The 18,387-nt window shown below is 44.3% G+C and overlaps 1 protein-coding gene across 1 annotated transcript in view; it reads left to right on the top strand.

Moving 5' to 3' along the window:
* Positions 1 to 18,387, top strand: part of FCSK (fucose kinase) — a 394,768-nt gene that overhangs the window by 46,645 nt on the left and 329,736 nt on the right. The window contains 1 exon segment of the mRNA XM_030203610.1: positions 2,905 to 3,056. Within this exon segment, the coding sequence (XP_030059470.1) occupies positions 2,905 to 3,056 (152 nt within the window).

Here is an 18,387-nt window from a genome sequence, read left to right as displayed (position 1 = left end):
TCATCCATTACCAGCAGCAAGCATTTTTTTCACTGCAGTTCTCATTCAAAACCTTCAAAATCAGTTACAACAGCCATCAGTCACCACTCCCACCTTCCTTTAATCGCTGTCCATTGCAATGATTCTGTTAGGAATTACCACTAATGGAACCTAAATGCTAAACAAATGAAACAATACATTTTACACTGCAAAAACTGATTTACCTGACACCACCAGACCCTTGTATTTTACGGTAGCTGGTCCAAATCTCTGGAAATCGTGTCAGAGGGGGCAGTACCTGGCAGAGGAAGGCGCTAACATAAGAATAAAAAGAAGCGCGGAGCCGCAGCAGCCTTCAGACATGCGCTGTCGGCTCTGCCGGTCCTCTGCCCCCAGAACAGGAAATTGACGTCAGGGGGCAGAGAACCGGCAGAGCCGACAGCGCATGTCTGAAGGCTACTGTGGCCCCGCGCTTCTTTTTCTTCTTATGCTAGCTGTGGGAAGAAGCGGCGCCGGCGGCAGCAGTGGATCAGCGTAGGTCAACAGCAGCGGCGGCGGCAGATTTCGTCGGGAGTCTAGTGCTAACATGGTAAGCGGGGTAAGCGCGGCGCCCTTGAAGGCAGGCGCCCCCTGCGGTGTTTACCCCGCTTACCGTGTTAGCATGGCCCTGCCTCCAGCCATAAGGGCTATTGTAGTGGTGCACAGTAGGTATTCGGTGGGTTTTGGAGGGCTCACCGTACAATATAAAGGGGTAACGGTGAGATGTCTACCTGGGACCTTTTATATGAAGTCCACTGCAGTGCCCCTAGGGTGCTCCACTGCTCTGCTGGGATGTCTGTGTGGCCAGTCAGAATGCTGGGCCCCCATACATCCCAATGTCTTGTTTTTGTGTGCTTTTCCCTTGGACTTTTTTCCCCCCCCAATAATGGTCACAAAGAAAAACGCACTGAATATAAAACGTCTAGGAAATGGCCATTTTCAAAACAAAATGATGTTTTTCTGGTTTGAAGATCGCTATGTTCGCCACTTGATTTTTGGATGATTTCAGCAAAACGTCCAAAATCAGATATAGATGTCATATCGCAAAAGCTCCTCATAGTCATTTTATATTTCAATATATTTATTAAACTTTCATATATTACACCAAGAACACCTCTTGTACAACTACAGGAGAACAGTATTTACATGTTATACAGGAAATAACCAAACTCACAATTACTATCCCGCCTCCTTCCTTAGTCCACACCTAGGGAACCCAAGCCACAATTCTAGGAAAAGAATTTTAAATCAAAACCCCCCCTAAAGGGGAGACACAAATAAAGCGACTCAAAAAGGAGATGTAGAGGATTATTATAACTGAGGTGCTGATCTTATCTCTGCTCCAGGTACCAGAGAAGGGGCACCCGCGCCCCCCCGAGAGTCCAGGAACGTTTTCAACTGCAGAGGTTCAAAAAACACATACTTCACAGCCTCCATCTTCACCACACATTTACAGGGATAATTGAGCCAAAAAAGGCCCCCCAACTGAAACACAGTAGGGCGCAGCTTCAGAAAAGCTTGCCGCCTCTTCTGCGTTACCTTGGTCACATCAGGATACATCCGAACTTGAACATTCAAAAACTTTTCCTTCCGAAATTTAAAAAACAGCTTCAAAATCCGATCTCTATCAAAATGAGAAATAAATGTCACAATAAGAGTAGCGCGCTCCTGCCGCTCCTCCTCACCCTCCAGTTCCCTAATGAAGTCCAAGGTGTCAAACCGCACAGCAGACTCCTCAGCACCAGCCTGCACACCTTGCGCCACTCGTTTAAATGGTTGCAAATAGTATATCTGTGAGATAGCCGGGCATGCTGATTCCGGCACCTTTAACACTTCCAATAGGTATTTTTTAAAAGTCAGAATAGGTGCAGTCAGTTGTTGTTTAGGAAAATTTATCACTCGCAGAGTGTTAGCCCTCTGCCGATTTTCAAGAGCCTCAATCTTCCCATGTAACCACTTATTTTCTTTAATAAGGGTAGCGTGCACCGATTGAACTGACTTAATGGCCAACTCCTGGGCCTCAGATCTTTCTTCAACCTCCTTCAATTGCTGTCCCATAACAGAAATAGTCTCTAATGGGAGCTGTGAGGTCTGTGACAAAAGCAACATTTTCTTAGAAAGAGAAGTTTCCAATGTCAGCAACGCCTCCCATATTGTTTCCAAAGTGAAATTCGGCGGTTTAGGTAAAAGTGAAGACTTACATAATTCTTCAACGCTCCTTGCTGACCCTCATAGTCATTTTAAATACCTGAACAAGCAACAGGAAAGGTGAGTGTAAGGTAGGGAAGGTGGTTTTCTAAGTTAGCAAAGTGGCACATTTCAGTGTATCTAGTTCAACAGTAGAACACTTTGCCTTTATAGACAACAATGGTTCTGTTACAGAACAGTACATCAGCAAAGATGACTCATCATGGTTTCAAAGTTGTTTTAGAATTGGATTTTCTGCCTGCACAGGGCTTAAATTTGTGGCCATTGAGGTATTGCCCATTGCTTTTTTTCTAAGAGTCTTTTATAATCAAGTCAATAGCTTTTAGCAGTACCATTTAATTTGAAACAGATTCTCCTTTACCTTCCACTCAGGTAAAAAGTGAGCACCCTAGACTATGGTGCAAGGTGACCTGCTCTTTTTTTTTTTTCCTTTTTTTCTACAGAGAAATGTAAGATCTATTTACATTTTTTATTCTAGGAAAATGAAAGACCCAATGCAAATCCAATTTCAGTGCTCATATTGCTGATATAATGCTTCTTTGTGATAATCTGTGAAATGCGCCACCAGACATTACAGACTGTGAACCAGTTAATTTGGTTATTGCACAATATGTTTCCCATCTTATTAATGATGCTATGAATAATTATTCTTTTCTGGTTTTTTTTTTTTGGTTATAGAACTTGAATTGCGACAGAAGAGGGGAACTATTAGTGCGGGCACCCTTCTTCTCACTGTAGAGGACCCCAAGGCTCATGTCGGCAGTGGTGGAGCTACACTCAATGCTGTCTTAGTGGCAGCTGAGCACCTGAGTGCCAAGGCTGGTCACACGGTTAGTACAAGGGTCTTATATATCAGTGTGATATGTGATTCTGTTACTGGCGTCCAGTCTGCAGCAGTAACAGAGGTGCTTTAGTTCTCGGAGAAAGAGAGAGACTTGTTGCCTGAAATTCTGATCCAGTTGCATACTGAGTACTCTGTTTTGGATTCCCCTTGCACTCACTCTCCCCATCACAGAAGCTGATATTCATATTCACTGTCCATCCTCTCTCATCACTCAAAAATAAAATATGCTAAATAAGTGGAGGTGTGTACCTGACATGTTCTGGATGGGTCATATTCAGGAGGTCTTGGCCTACTGCTTTTATCTATGCAAAGATGGGTGTGCTGGAAGCCATTGAGCAATGTCCCTGGTCTCCTGCAGTAAGGATTGCAAAATTCATCTTTTCCTGCAGATTGGGCTGATTTACTATGGAACTGCTGCAGGAGGCTGGGAGCAGGTCCAAGCAAAAGCTTAATTGAAGGCAGTGATGGTGAGGCAGGACATCATCCCTTTTTAACTCTTCTCTAACCCTCCCTATCCTGGCATGAAGCTCAGAAAAGGACAGTGGCAGTGCAGTATCATGGCCCACATCCTCCTCTGCTGCATGGACTCAAGTGTCGTAGGTTATACTTAATTGAATGCTTCAGAGGAGGGAGGAATGGGGTATAAAGTGTCATGTGCAAGCGGTTCATTTTGATATCAGCTCAGGGGGAAGGGGAGTAGTGAATGAGAGAATGTAGATAGCGGAGAAGCATGATTTGAGAAAGTGACTTATGGAAGAGCACCGAGAGGATGCCAAGGAAGTGTGAGAATGGATCAGTTTCAGGAGGAGTGAATCCTTCCTCCTTCCCTCTCCTGATCATGGATTTCTCTCTTTCAATTCCATCATACCTCTTCTTTTCATCCCATTTCACTTCACTGTCCTCATAATCCTTCCTCTCTCTACTCCTTGATTCCTCTTTTACTCCCCTCCTTTGTGCTTTGGCCTCCTGTCATTCTTTGTTTTCCTCTTAGATTCCCTCCCCTGCTGGTATTCCCTGTTTTCCTTTCCCTCTTTCTAGCATTGATCACTAGGACTCCTTAACCATCCTATGGTAATGTGACTAAGTGTGGGCTGAAGAGCCTTCAAAAACACAGCCAGACCATGATTTAAAAGTAACCCCAAAAAGTCTTTTAAAGTGTGATTCAAACAGAAAACCTACAAGAACCTGTTCCACTCATAGGCTGTTGCTTAGTATTGCACATAATTTAAACTATTATGGACATTTCTATTCCGCTTTACCAATTGGCTCAACGTGGATCACAGAGTTAAAGAGAACAGATCCTCTCCCTACTAAGCAAAGGTGGCCTGTACGGGAATGTGTTTGAGGGGGACCAGTGGTTTCCTTATACACTCCATCATACACATTCCACCACTATGACCAAAGGAAAAAAAACAAATAAATCAACCAGACATACAAGAAATGTCAAAAATCAACAATCTATATTTACTTTATAACAATGAACATTATTTAATATCAATTCAGATTTATTCAAATGTGCCATAGAATCTTGGAAGAATTTGAAGGAAGCAACATCACCTCCTTGGATGGCCACCTTAGCCATGAGCTCCACTGATCCCCTCCACACTTTTAACTAGTTCTGCAGCACCTCAAGTTTTTGTTCTCTCAGTGCTGGATCTCACTCCCTTCTGTGTGTCCTGGAGTATGGGAAGATGTGAAAAAGAAGATAGTGGATCTTTATGGTGTGAGCATGCTGCAGTGTGAAGAATGCTTGGGAATACTATGCAGCACAGGGGAGGGAACATGATGGGCATGAAGCCAAAATCAATCTTGACAGTGATGAGTATATTTTTGAGGGAAACTTCCATGGATAGTTCACAGACCTAAAGAGTAAAATAGAAGTAGTGCATAGTAAGACTGTCTCTATTACCTGGATCTCCTTGGAGACATTGTTGAGAGGCAGAAGTGGCTGGAAGAGATGGAGGGTCAGATCGATGAGCAGACCATTGACTGAGCTAGAAAAGCAGTTGGCGGATATAGAGAAGGTAAACAGAGATATGACTAAGAAGTCAGAAGATCTTGAGAACTGAGTTTAACATAATAAATTAAGATTCAAGGGGTTCCTGCATTTGAACAGTATGGAGACAGCTTTATGGTGGTAACGAAATATCTCTGAGGCTGTCCTATGGACTGGTGAAGACACTGCAGAAGATGTCTTCATCAAGTTAGAGCAGGCTTATGGACCTCTGAGTCTGGTGAGGGAAAATGTGTCCAGAGATATAGTTGCCTGCTACTGTAGATTTGCTGTGAAGGACAAGGTAGCTTCCAAAGTTAAGGTACCAAGATCCATCACCTGGCAGTCACTTAAGATCGGGTGTTTGAGGATCCATCTTTCACCATGTTTCACAGCTATGCTTGCTACTTTCATTCGGCTTGTCCTTCACCCTCAATGGGAATACTACTAAAATTCACAACAGGGTGTGAAAGGTTTGCAAGAGGCAGACATTTCTGAATAGAAACTTTGGTGTCTCAAGCATGCCTTACCTTCCAGGGGGCATGCAGAGTGGCAGCAAATAGAACTGCCACAAGTCTGATGTCAGACAAGCAGAGGAGAGTGGATGTTAAAGCATCCTTTACTAGCATATGTGACTTTCTGGAAAGAAGTCAGGGTGCTGATGAGTGAATGGTTTATCTTATCACTTTGGGACACTTCTACCAGCAGTAGTGTCTGTATACTACTCAAGTGGTCTGTGCAAGGGGTGAACTTGGTGTGTTGGTGCTCGTTTTTACTTAAATACTCTTAACCGTGGCTGCTGAAAGACTGATGGTCATGTATGCACACTTTACTGCTAGGGTGAGGTGTGGCGTAAGATGACTTTGATGATAGGTGTGGTGTAGATGAGGAGTGGAGGAGCAGGACAGGAAGTTCATGCCTCCTTGAAAGATCTCTGCAACCTGAAAGATCATGATTTTCACACTTTGTTTAACATTTAAGGCACTTCCGTACTTCAAAGAAACTTTTGAGATCTTACCAAGGATGCCACTGCATCCAAGTGTTTAATGAATGATAGGGTGTTTGGGCTATCAGAAGCTTCTGTTATAGCTTTATGCCATATAAAACTGTCCTCCCCTGGAAAACTTCAATTTTGGTCCAATGGAAATAGAACAGGTTGTGTTTTTGAAAGGAACACTTGGCAAAGTTACACAGCCAGAGTGACTATATAGGTTAATGCTCAAAACGAATGCAAGGTATTGTACCAGTGGTATTTGACCTTGATCTGACTGTTTGTAGTTGTTACTGGACACATTGCTGCATGCTTGGTGAGGATGGCCAGTGATTCAGGCCTTCTGGCAGCGTTCTATTACTTTTTTCTGTGGGATGGGGGGGGAGTGGACTTACCCAAAAATCCTGTTATTGGCCTGCTAATAAAGACAGGAAGGTTTGGTTTGTAGTTTAACAACACGTTGTATTATAGCTGTTAGGTATAGGAGCCAGTTCTATGGATGCTGGAGCATCCCCAATAATTTCTGTTGGGTTTAGCACCTCCAATTACAGTATTTTGAAAAGCTGGCTCTTATGCTGTTAGGTTTGACATAGCCCAAGCCTAGAAAAAAAACCTGAGCCACCACCAGTACAAGCTTTCTTTAAGAGGATTTGGAACATTTAATTGTTGCATAAAATGATGACTATTTGAAGGGGAAGGGTGGCAGGATTGAGACCATAAGGGCTCCATATGTGAAATGGAAGGAGGGTGAGTCTTAATGATGCTATTTGACACTAAACTCTATAGAGTCGTAGGTTTCTGGGAATGCCAGTGTGACCTGTCTTTTTAGAATGTTGGTGAATGTCTCTTATTACCTTGCTGATGTGGTAGAGGGGATGTTGCACGTTTCTGAGCTTTGTAAACTGGCTTGCGGCACATCATTTAAGACAAAAAAAATATAATAATACAATAATGTTAGTGTCAATTCTTTATGGAAGGTAGTGTAAGGCTATGATATGGATGTAAGTGAATTTGACCTGTTCTTTTGTTTTCAATAAAAACTTTATTATATATATATATATATATATATATATATATATATATATATATATATATATATATATATATAATAAAAGAATCTTGAAAAATCTGCTGCAGTAAACTAGGGGCTGTGCTGTCAAGCTTCTTAAGACTTGTTTAACTTTAAAGCCTCAATATCTTGAAGTATAACCTTGGCACACCAGATGACACCTGAAGTCTCTATTATTTTCTGAAGTTTCCTTTATTGCATACATATAGATAATTTACTCACAGTCATGATGTTCAGAAGTGTTGCCCCAGGGCACAGAGATTCTGTAATTCTGAGAGCTGTATCAGTGGTTGGAGGTAGAAATCTGAGGAGAGGCAGCTTTATTGCAGAGGTGGGAAATAGTTGAACAGATAGAAGTATCTCAGAGCTGGGTGACTGGAAAGTGCAATATCTGTAATATCTCATTAAGAAGATATATTCAAGGTAAAAAAACCAAGTTCGTTCCAGGGAGTTTGAAGCAGGACAAGTGGTGGTCTGAAGCAAGATAGAGAATGCCTCGTGGCGAGAGGGACAGGGAGGTCAAGAAGGCTCACACAGGTCCAGGGAGCAGGAAGTAAAGACTAATGGGAACAGAGCTTGCCACCGGGTGGCAAGGGTGGTCCTAGAGGACGGCCCTCGATTGGAGGGAAAGGTCATACCTGGCTGACCTCTCAGGACAGAGATAGTAAGAATGACCAGGAAATGATAGCAGGTAGACAAAGGAGCCAAGCTTAGCTGAGAAAGAGAGGAAGTCTAGGCAGCAGCTCAACCAATAGTACAGTTCTTATACAGATAGGCAAGTGTGGCTGCATCGCCTGTGAACTACATTACACACAATGCATTGCTCACGTATCTTTGTGATGAGAACTGCAGCAATGAAAGTCCTTAGAAATGAGAATAAAAGTAAAGGCATTAAACACATTTTAGCATCACATTATAAACTAGTGCGAGGCTGTTAGAGGACAGAACATGTGCCATGAAGCAATAAGAACATATAGAATGCCTCTCCTTTAGAAAAGCAAGTCTTATTATGAAAACACAGAAAGTTGATGTAGTTTGCTGTAAAGGAAATCGCTGTACCATAGGCTTCGGGACTTGTCTCCATAGCAGAACTTTCTCTTTTGCTGCACGCTAAGGGGTAGATCTATTAAAATGCCCTAAAATCGGCAATTTTAGGTGGTACTGACCAAATTAGTGAGCTGCAGATTTTGTCTGTGTTAAAATTATCATGTGAAACTGAACATAATCATTTTTAATGTGGCTGCAATCTGCGAGATCTCTTGCAGCCTGCATTAACTGACAAGAGATGTGGGCAGGGTTGCCAGGTGGAAAATTTTTTTCCAGCCCAATCCAGCCCAAAAAAACAGCCCAAAACCCGCCCAAACACAAACCCCGCCCCTGACACCCCCACCCCTGCGTCATCACCCCTGCCCCCGCCGTCATCAACCCCACCCCCGCCGTCACCGGCCCCGCCTCCCACGTCACCGGCCCCACCTCCCCGTCACCGGCCCCGCCTCCCACGTCATCGGCCCCGCCTCCCACGTCACTAACCCCGCCCAAAACGTCACTAACCCCGCCCAAAAACGTCACTAACCCCGCCCACTCGCGGCCGAAAAAACCGCCCTGAAGCCCAAAAAACAGCCCAAAAAACCGCAACCCGCCGCGGGCAAAAATTTCCCGCGGCGGGTCGCGGAAAACCGCCCAATTGGGCGGTAAAACCGCCCACCTGGCAACACTGGATGTGGGCCCAGTTAATGAATCCAATGTGGGTGGGGAAGGCACAAACACTGTGATTCTTTGGCCACTCCCCCTTTCCTCTCACTCTAGAACCATGTCCTACATCCCTCACTTGCAGAAGTTCACAATTCCTCCCCCTCTCCCCATGTCTCCCCTTCCTGTATTGAACCAGGAAGTGGGATGCTCTTGCCATTCTGAGGTCTTCACCTGCATTTGGTGTTTTTCATCTCTCAATCTGACCTGCATGTTGCATGCAGTTGTGGGTCATACTTTGAGCTGGCACAGATTTGGACTGAAGTGGCAGGTGTGACTTCAACCATTTTTCTCCTGAGGCACATGGGGTAGATACTGTGGGCATTTATCATACAGTGTAGGAGGGTGGGTTTATTACAACAACTGTGAGCAGGTGATAGGTATGTTGGCCATTGCTCATGGGGGATGGTTACAGGAGGTGGGGGATTACCCATGCTGTCTCCAGAGGTGTAGTTAATGTTTTCTATTTACCTCAACAGTGCAACTGAGCTAAATTTAATGCACTTTGGTAAATGCTATGGTATTAATTAATGAGCTCCATCATCACACTTTCTATTTTTTAATTGTCAGCTACACTTAGCATTTAATTTAATTATTTTTACACATCTGCATTATGGGTATTATGCTGAATTAGCAGTGCCAGATGTGTGTGTTATAATACAGCTTAACAGACCCCCAAAGTCTTCATTTATGGTTTAAATGCCATTCTGAAGCATTGGATTTGGATTTGAGATTTATGATTCACCTCTTTCTAATTTAAGCTCAAAGCAAGTTGCAGTCAGGTGCACAAGTTATTTTCCTGCCCATCTGGACTTACAGTCTAGTTTGTACCTAAGGCAGTGGAAGGTGGAGTGACTTGGCCAAATTTACAAGAAGGAAACTGGCCAAAAATTGTGGAAGCAAACTGATCTCCCTCTCTCTAGTTTGAGGGCAGGATGTTAAGCATTTGTCACTTGCCATTTTTGCTATTTATAATGTGAAGCCAGATGTCTACAAAGCATAACAACAGATTTCTATTTGGGAAAGGCTGGGCCAAATAATCTGTAGTTAAAATTGGGGCAGAGCCTCTGTTTTCTTTAACCATGGGTTTAGGTAATGGCTTTTTATTGTGTTTTTAGTAAATGACTAGTTTAGGAAATGCTACCCTTGGGTGTTTGTGGGGAAGAACTGAGCATCGTTTGAGGGTGTGTCAAATGTGTATTGTGTATGATATCATGCTTTTTAACTTGGATGTTCATTTTATTATCTAAGGATGGCATAGATTCTGATATTTTGTTATGGGTAACTGGATAAGTACTGGGAAGGGATTTATTTGGGGAGGGGGGATATTATGTGATCCACATGTATTTAGACAATAGTTTGTGAATTTTTAAAACCTAAATTAAATTGTGAAACCTTCATTTTTTCACATTGCTGCCTCCACATTTCCTTCTCCCTTGGCCATAAGTCTGGTCTGATGAAATGTAGAAATGCAGTAAGTTCTCATCCTAGAGTACTGATAGAACTGAAAAATGAGCTTGCGGAGCTACTGCTAATGATATGCAACTTATCCTTAAAATCGAGCGTGGTACCGGAAGATTGGAGGGTGGCCAATGTAACGCCCATTTTTTAAAAAGGCTCCAGGGGACATCCGGGAAATTATAGACCGGGGAGTCTGACGTCGGTGCCGGGGAAAATGGTAGAGGCTATTATTTAAAAACAAAATTACAGAGCACATCCAAGGACATGGATTACTGAGACCAAGTCAGTACGGCTTTTGTGTGGGGAAATCTTGCCTGACCAATTTACTTCAATTCTTTGAAGGAGTAAACAAACATGTGGACAAAGGGGAGCCGGTTGATATTGTGTATCTGGATTTTCAAAAGGCGTTTGACAAGGTACCTCATGAAAGGCTACAGAGGAAATTGGAGGGTCATGGGATAGGAGGAAATGTCCTATTGTGGATTAAAAACTGGCTGAAGGATAGAGTGGGGTTAAATGGGCAGTATTCACAATGGAGAAGGGTAGTTAGTGGGGTTCCTCAGGGGTCTGTGCTAGGACCGCTGCTTTTTGATATATTTATAAATGATTTAGAGATGGGAGTAACTAGCGAGGTAATTAAATTTGCTGATGACACAAAGTTATTCAACGTCGTTAACTCGCGACAGGATTGTGAAAAATTACAAGAGGACCTTACGAGACTGGGCGGCTAAATGGCAGATGACGTTTAATGTGAGCAAGTGCAAGGTGATGCATGTGGGAAAAAAGAACCCGAATTATAGCTGCGTCATGCAAGGTTCCATGTTAGGAGTTACGAACCAAGAAAGGGATCTGGGTGTCGTCGTCGATAACACACTGAAACCTTCTGCTCAGTGTGCTGCTGCGGCTAGGAAAGCGAATAGAATGTTGGGTATTATTAGGAAAGGTATGGAAAACAGGTGTGAGGATGTTATAATGCCGTTGTATCGCTCCATGGTGCGACCGCACCTTGAGTATTGTGTTCAATTCTGGTTGCCGCATCTCAAGAAAGATATAGTAGAATTGGAAAAGGTGCAGCGAAGGGCGACTAAAATGATAGCGGGGATGGGACGACTTCCCTATGAAGAAAGACTAAGGAGGCTAGGGCTATTCAGCTTGGAGAAGAGACAGCTGAGGGGAGACATGATAGAGGTATATAAAATAATGAGTGGAGTGGAACAGGTGGATGTGAAGCGTCTGTTCACGCTTTCCAAAAATACTAGGACTAGGGGGCATGCAATGAAACTACAGTGTAGTAAATTTAAAACAAATCGGAGAAAATTTTTCTTCACCCAACATGTAATTAAACTCTGGAATTCATTGCCGGAAAATGTGGTGAAGGCGGTTAGCTTAGCAGAGTTTAAAAAGGGGTTGGACGGTTTCCTAAACGACAAGTCCATAAACCGCTACTAAACGGACTTGGAAAAATCCCAGGAATAACATGTATAGAATGTTTGTACGTTTGGGAAGCTTGCCAGGTGCCCTTGGCCTGGATTGGCCGCTGTCGTGGACAAGATGCTGGGCTCGATGGACCCTTGGTCTTTTCCCAGTATGGCATTACTTATGTACTTATGTACTTATGATACCATGCTTTTTAACTTGGATGTTCATTTTATTATCTAAGGATGGCATAGATTCTGATATTTTGTTATGGGTATCTGGATAAGTACTAGGAAGGGATTTATTTGGGGAGGGGGGATATTATGTGATCCACATGTATTTAGACAATAGTTTGTGGATTTTTAAAACCTAAATTAAATTGTGAAACCTTCATTTTTTCACATTGCTGGCTCCACATTTCCTTCTCCCTTGACCATGATGAAATGTAGAAATGCAGTAAGTTCTTGTGGAGTCACTAGGGGGAGTGTGGGAGGTCTCCAGGTGGGATGAAGCCCAGCCCAAGGGGAGTAGCTTTGAAAGAAAATGCACTGAAAGGAAAAGTGACAGGGGAGGTGGAGTTAACCAAAAGAGTTGGTTCCCTTTTAGGGGAGGCAGGGAGTGTTAAGCAGTGGCGTAGCTACGGGTGGGCCTGGGTGGGCCCACTCACCCAGCGGCAGCGGCGGCACCCCTCATCAACATCTCTCCTCTGCGGCGTCCCAGCATCTGCCTATCTCTCACTGAACCTCAACCCTCCCTAGTGTACCTTATAGGCGTCCCCGGTGCCTGCAGTGATTCAATTATTGCTGCCTGCGCCAGCCCTGCAGGCTCCCATTGGCCAGGTCCCACCCTTGCTGTCATCATTTCCTGTCTGGTGGGGTCTTAAGGCTTTCTTCTTATATGAGGTGCTCTTGGGAGATCAGAAATTCATAGATTTAAGTCTTTGGTTGCGGTGAAGTGGCATCATGGTTCAATAGATTCCTAAGGACCAGATCCTACATTTTAAAAATGTCCAACCAGATGTCAGCTTCTTGGATCCCTGAATGTGGGGTACCACATGGATCTGCAATATTGCCAATACTGTTCAGTGTAACGATGGCACCACTTGTTAAAAAATTGGAAGCAACGGGCTTCAACCCATTCATATACGCAGATGTCACCATCTACGTACCTTTTAAGAACAGCATCTCTGAAATAGAAGACAAAGTCAAAACAGGCCTGGACCTTATGGAAAACTGGGCAACAACATTCAAACTCAAATAGAAACAAAGCTAAATTCCTGGTTCTAACCAACCCACACAACTCCAAAAGTCACCAAAATTTCACAATCGACTATCAAACATAGCAAATCAAAACACAACTAAAAATATTGGGAATCATCCTAGATAAACATCTATTGCTGGACAATCAAATATCAGCTGTAACATCAAAATGTTTCAGAACACTATCCGCCTCATAATCGGAAGTCAAAGGCGTCCAAAAAGCGACCCAAATCGGGAGATGGGTGTCTTTTTCGCATGGGTTCCCAAATCGGTATAATCGAAAGCCGATTTTGGGCGTCTTCAACTGCACTCCGTCGCAGAAACGGCAAAAGGTGTCGGAGGCGTGGTGAAGGCGGGACTGGGGCGTGTTTATCGACCGAGGAGAGATGAGCGTCCTCTGCCGATAATCGAAAAAAGAAGGGCATTTTTAGCGAGAATTTAGGTCATTTTTTTTGGACCCTTTTTTTTTTCACGAACAAGTCCCAAAAAGTGTCCTAAATGACCAGATGACCACCGGAGGGAATCGGGGATGACCACCCCTGACTCCCCCAGTGGTCACTAACCCCCTCCCACCCAAAAAAAAACAACTTTAAAAACTTTTTTTTCCAGCCTGTATGCCAGCCTCAAATGTCATACCCAGCTCCATCACAGCACTATGCAGGTCCCTGGAGCAGTTGTTAGTGGGTGCAGTAGACTTCAGCCAGGTGGACCCAGGCCCATCCCCCCTACCTGTTACACTTGTGGTGGTAAATGGAAGCGCTCCAAACCACCCCCAAAACCCACTGAACCCACATCTAGGTGGCCCTCTTCAGCCATAAGTGCTATGGTAATGGTGTAGAGTTCTGGGGAGTGGGTTTTGGGAGGATTTGGGGGGCTCAGCACCCAAGGGAAGGGAGCTATGGACTTCAGAGGTAGTTTGCTTTGTTTTTTTAATTGTTACAAGTGCCCCCTAGGGTGCCCGGTTGGTGTCCTGGCATGTCAGGGGGACCAGTGCACTACTAATTCTGGCCCCTCCCACAACCCAATGCCTTGGATTTGGTCGTTTTTGAGCTGGGCACCTTTGGTTTCCATTATCGCTGAAAAATGAAACCGCCCAGCTCAAATCCGCACAAATCTGATGCATTTGGCTGGCACAAACCGTATTATTGGAAAAAAGATGGACGCCCATTTTTTTTTCGAAAATATGGTTTGTCCTGCCCCTTCACGTACCCGTTCTTGGAGATAGATGCCCATGGAGATGGGCGTTCGCGTTCGATTATGCCCCTCTATGGAAACTAAGGATAAGAGGCTACTTTCCCAGACAATCATTCAGGATAATGGTTCAATCAATGATACTATCACACTTAGATTACTGCAATGCAGCATACATAGGATGTAAGGAGAGCACACCAAAATCATTACAAACCATCCAAAAATACAGCAGTGAGAGTAACATATAAAAAGTTGAAATACAAAAGAGCTACTCCACCACTTGAAGAACTACATTGGCTGCCAATAAAGGCCAGACTTATTTTTCAAAGCCAGCACCCTCATTTTCAAGATACTGTTTGGAATAGCACCTGATACATGCAGGACATGATCAAACTATTTCCAAGAAATGCAAGCCCAGAAACCAGAAATTACCTACTTCTCCACCTACCCAACTGCTGAAACACAACGTACAAAACCATCTACATAGCAGGATTTAGCTACCTGGGTTCCAAATGGTGAAACTCAATATCAAAATCCATAAGAAGTACAACTATCTATCTACAGTTCAGAAAAACTGAAAACCTATCTCTTCAAAAAAACTTCTACAGCTAACCCACACAAGTTATCAATGACCTCCCTACGCAATAAATGTAAAACACTAATGTAATTTCACTTGAATGTAAAGTAAGCCACTTTGAACTGCAACCTGTTTTCGGATAACAGTGGGATACAAGAATGCATAAATAAATGGACTAAAATTTTAGGAGTTGATATTTTTCCTGTTGATCTCAAGTCCGCTCTGTCAAACCCACCATTTAATACAAATCTGCAACTCTTTCAGGCCAGTTACCCCTCTACCCTCAATTGTTTTTGTTTGCAGATTGCTCTTTGGTAACTCCTCATTTAAAAACAAAAGTGTAGCAATTGGTCTATTATATATTCATATTAGCTATAAAGTGCATCCTGGTATACTGGAGAATTCATGTTCTCCCCAATCTTACTTATTCGTGTAATTTGCTATACACCACTATGGTACTGGAAAGGCGTAAATTAGTAATAACCTTCAGAAAATGGAAGGCCTGTCAAATGAGTTATTCTACATAGGGCACAAAGTTAGTTACCAAATTATTAATCACCCAGAAAGAATAGAGCTAAGATTCTCAGTCCATATACAACAAGGGTGTGTGTGGGGTGTGGGTGGGGGGGAGAGGTGAAGGAAGGGGTGGAACGAGGGGGGAAAGAGATTCTTGGGGGTTAATATGATAGATGTTTGTGATCCTGAGGAGTAGGGGGGCTAGATTAGGGGAAGGGTGGGGGATAATATCCTTATAAAAAAACAAACCCGTCATATTTGGTGCAATCACCAAGATTCTATGTATGGCGCTGAAAATTGCATGCAGAAATTTTGGTGTGCATCCAAATTCTGCACACAATTTCATTGAATAAAGAACCAATTAGCACAATTAATTGGGCACTAATGATCAATTATTGGCAACAATTAGAATTTATGTATGCAACTTGCTAGGTGTATTCTATAAAGATGCGCATGTAAATTCTAGTACGTGCATGTGAAAAGGGGTGTGGCCATGGGAGGGGCATGGGCAGGTCATGGGCATTCCAAGAACTTACGTGCACTTAGGTGGGGGGATTTACACCAGGTTTCAGTTGGTGTAAATCTTCTTACCTAAAAGTTAGGCGCAGATCCTGGCGCTAGGTGCTATTCTATAAACGACGCCCAATTCAGAGTGCCATTTATAGAATAACGCTTAGCGCTCATTTTTTTATGATGATTTTTCAGCGCCATATATGGAATTATGTCTATTGTGTATTCTGCGGTATAACATATAGAATTGAGCATAAGTTGGTACGTTACAGTTGCAGTGTTGATGTAACACCCCTTTGCCTGGGTGCTTCTGGGTCTGGGGTCCGAGTAGCCTGGAGCCTCCGTGAAGGGCAGACTCCATCGGACCCTTACTCACTAACAGTGGCGTAGCAAGGGGGGGGGCGGAAGGGGCGGTCCGCCCCGGGTGTCAGCTCGGGGGGGGGGGTGCTCCCTGCCAGCTCCCCCCCCTCGGCAAATCGACACCCCCCCCCCGACCAGCTCCCGCACCCTACCTTTAAAAGAATATCGGGAGGCGAGGCACAGCGCCTCGCGCCTGCCCTGCACGTAAAAGAAATGTGGACCGTCTGGTCTTCCCTTGCTCTCTGTCCCGCCCTCCGCTGACGCAACTTCCTATTCCCGCCCCGGGTGGCAGCCTCCCCTGCTACGCCACTGCTCACTAACTCCTTGGCGTGTGGTGCCTCCACTTTGGGGAAAGAAGGGTTAGTGGGTGGGATGACCCTCTTCTACAGGAAACTCGTCCAAACCCCTGTGGGAAGTAAGACTGGTGATTAGATTTGGCTGTCTTAGTGGGAACAGCGATACATTGTCTAGTCCAAAATGACCACTCCTTAGCAGCTTAAAACTCAAAACAGTGTATTTTTCAAGTTGAAACCAAAGGAACATTCCAACTGCATAAACTCTCCATCACTTGGTGCAATCTTTAAATAAGTTATTCTTCTGATATTCTCCAGGGGAACACCTGTATTCTCCTCCCTTAGGGTATATGTTACGAAGCACTCTGAAACAGGATTATTTACACTTTGTACAGCTCCAGTCTGTGCCTATCCCCAAAGATAGTGTTCCAAAGGCTGCGCTTCAGGTTTAGATCCTCCTGGTTGGACCCCCACCCAGACTGACCTTTGCGTTGGCCCACCCTGGCCTCGGGATGGGCACTCCCTAGCTCCTATCCCACACTCCTGGCCTGGGTCTCTCCACTGCCCACCCAGAACTCTCCTTCACAGTTACTGTTTTTCCTAGCAGCAGTTCTCCTTGTCCTTAGCCAATGGATTCACTTCTTTTAAAATAGGATCCCCTTTCTCCTTCAGGTCAATTGGCAGGGGCTTGTAGGAAGCCAAAGATCCGGGACTAACAAGTGAATTCTCTCTCCTCTAAAAGGGCACTAAGGAGTCCTTTTACAAAGATGTACTAGCATTTTTAGCACATGCTAAACAAAGACACCCATATGTTCCTATGGTCGTATTTAGTGTTTAGTGTGCACTAATCATTAGCGCACCCTAAAAACACTACCATTCCTTTGTAAAAGACCCCCTAACACTTTTATTAACACTTAACTCCACCTCTACTGTCACTGTTCCTTTCAGTGCACTTTCTCTCTGCATTTTATTCTAGAACTATGTCCCTTGGGCTGGGCTTCCTCCCACCCAGGGACAGGGCCGGTCTTAGGCAAAGGCGACCAAGGCGGCTGCAAAGGGCCCCGCGCGGCGCACCTCAACTCTGCCTCTCCGACCGACTCCCGCTCGCTCCCTCGGACCGCAGCATGATCATCATGATCCCGCTGCCGCGCTCGCTCTGGACCAAACTGCATCAATCATCATGATAGCTCACTCCGCTCCTGCCACCGGTGCCCCCCCCCCCTGCTGAGCCCGCCATCAGCTCCCGCCTCATAGGACAACAACTGCAGCGACGGCGCGGCCCCAACAGTTGCAGGCACGACGACGGCTCACCTCAGCTTTTCCCTTCCGCCTTCCCGCTCAATGTCCCGCCTCCTTCTGATGAGGTATTTCCTGTTTCCATGAGGGCAGGCGAGAGTCATTGAGCGGGAAGGGAAAGGAGCTGCAGCGTGGTCGGAGGTGAGCCAAGCCAAGACGGTGCGGTGCCAGTGCGACTTAAAAAATAAAGAAAGAAACTTATGATTTATGCTTCTCAGGTAAGACAAATGCGATTAACCAGACCTTTCTCTGTAACAGAACTATGCAATGCTGCCATGCAGTGCTTTTCCCAGTATTAGTTGTAAGGATAACGTCAGTTCCAAGCAGGCGGTGCCAGTGGCCCTTCCAGTTCCTCCTGTTGCCTCTAGTTCCAGACCTGCAGCGGTACAGCCACTGATCCTTCTAAGCTGCACAGCCATGTGGCCTTGCACCTTCTTTTTTTTTTTTTTAATTTATAGAAGTCTTTATTGAACATTGTTAATCAAACACAACCAAAAGCCATCTTTACATAATACAAATAGGTTATACAATCTCACCACCTGACCAGGTCATTTTAGTCAATGTAACAGACAAACCGGCAGACAAAGTAACAATGTCATATTAGAAGCTCTGTATACTTCAAACTTTTATTAACAT

This window comes from Microcaecilia unicolor, chromosome 5, assembly GCF_901765095.1.
Source record: "Microcaecilia unicolor chromosome 5, aMicUni1.1, whole genome shotgun sequence".
NCBI lineage: Eukaryota > Metazoa > Chordata > Amphibia > Gymnophiona > Siphonopidae > Microcaecilia > Microcaecilia unicolor.
Note: the sequence above shows the minus strand (reverse complement) of the source record. Positions and strands in the feature narration are given on the sequence as shown.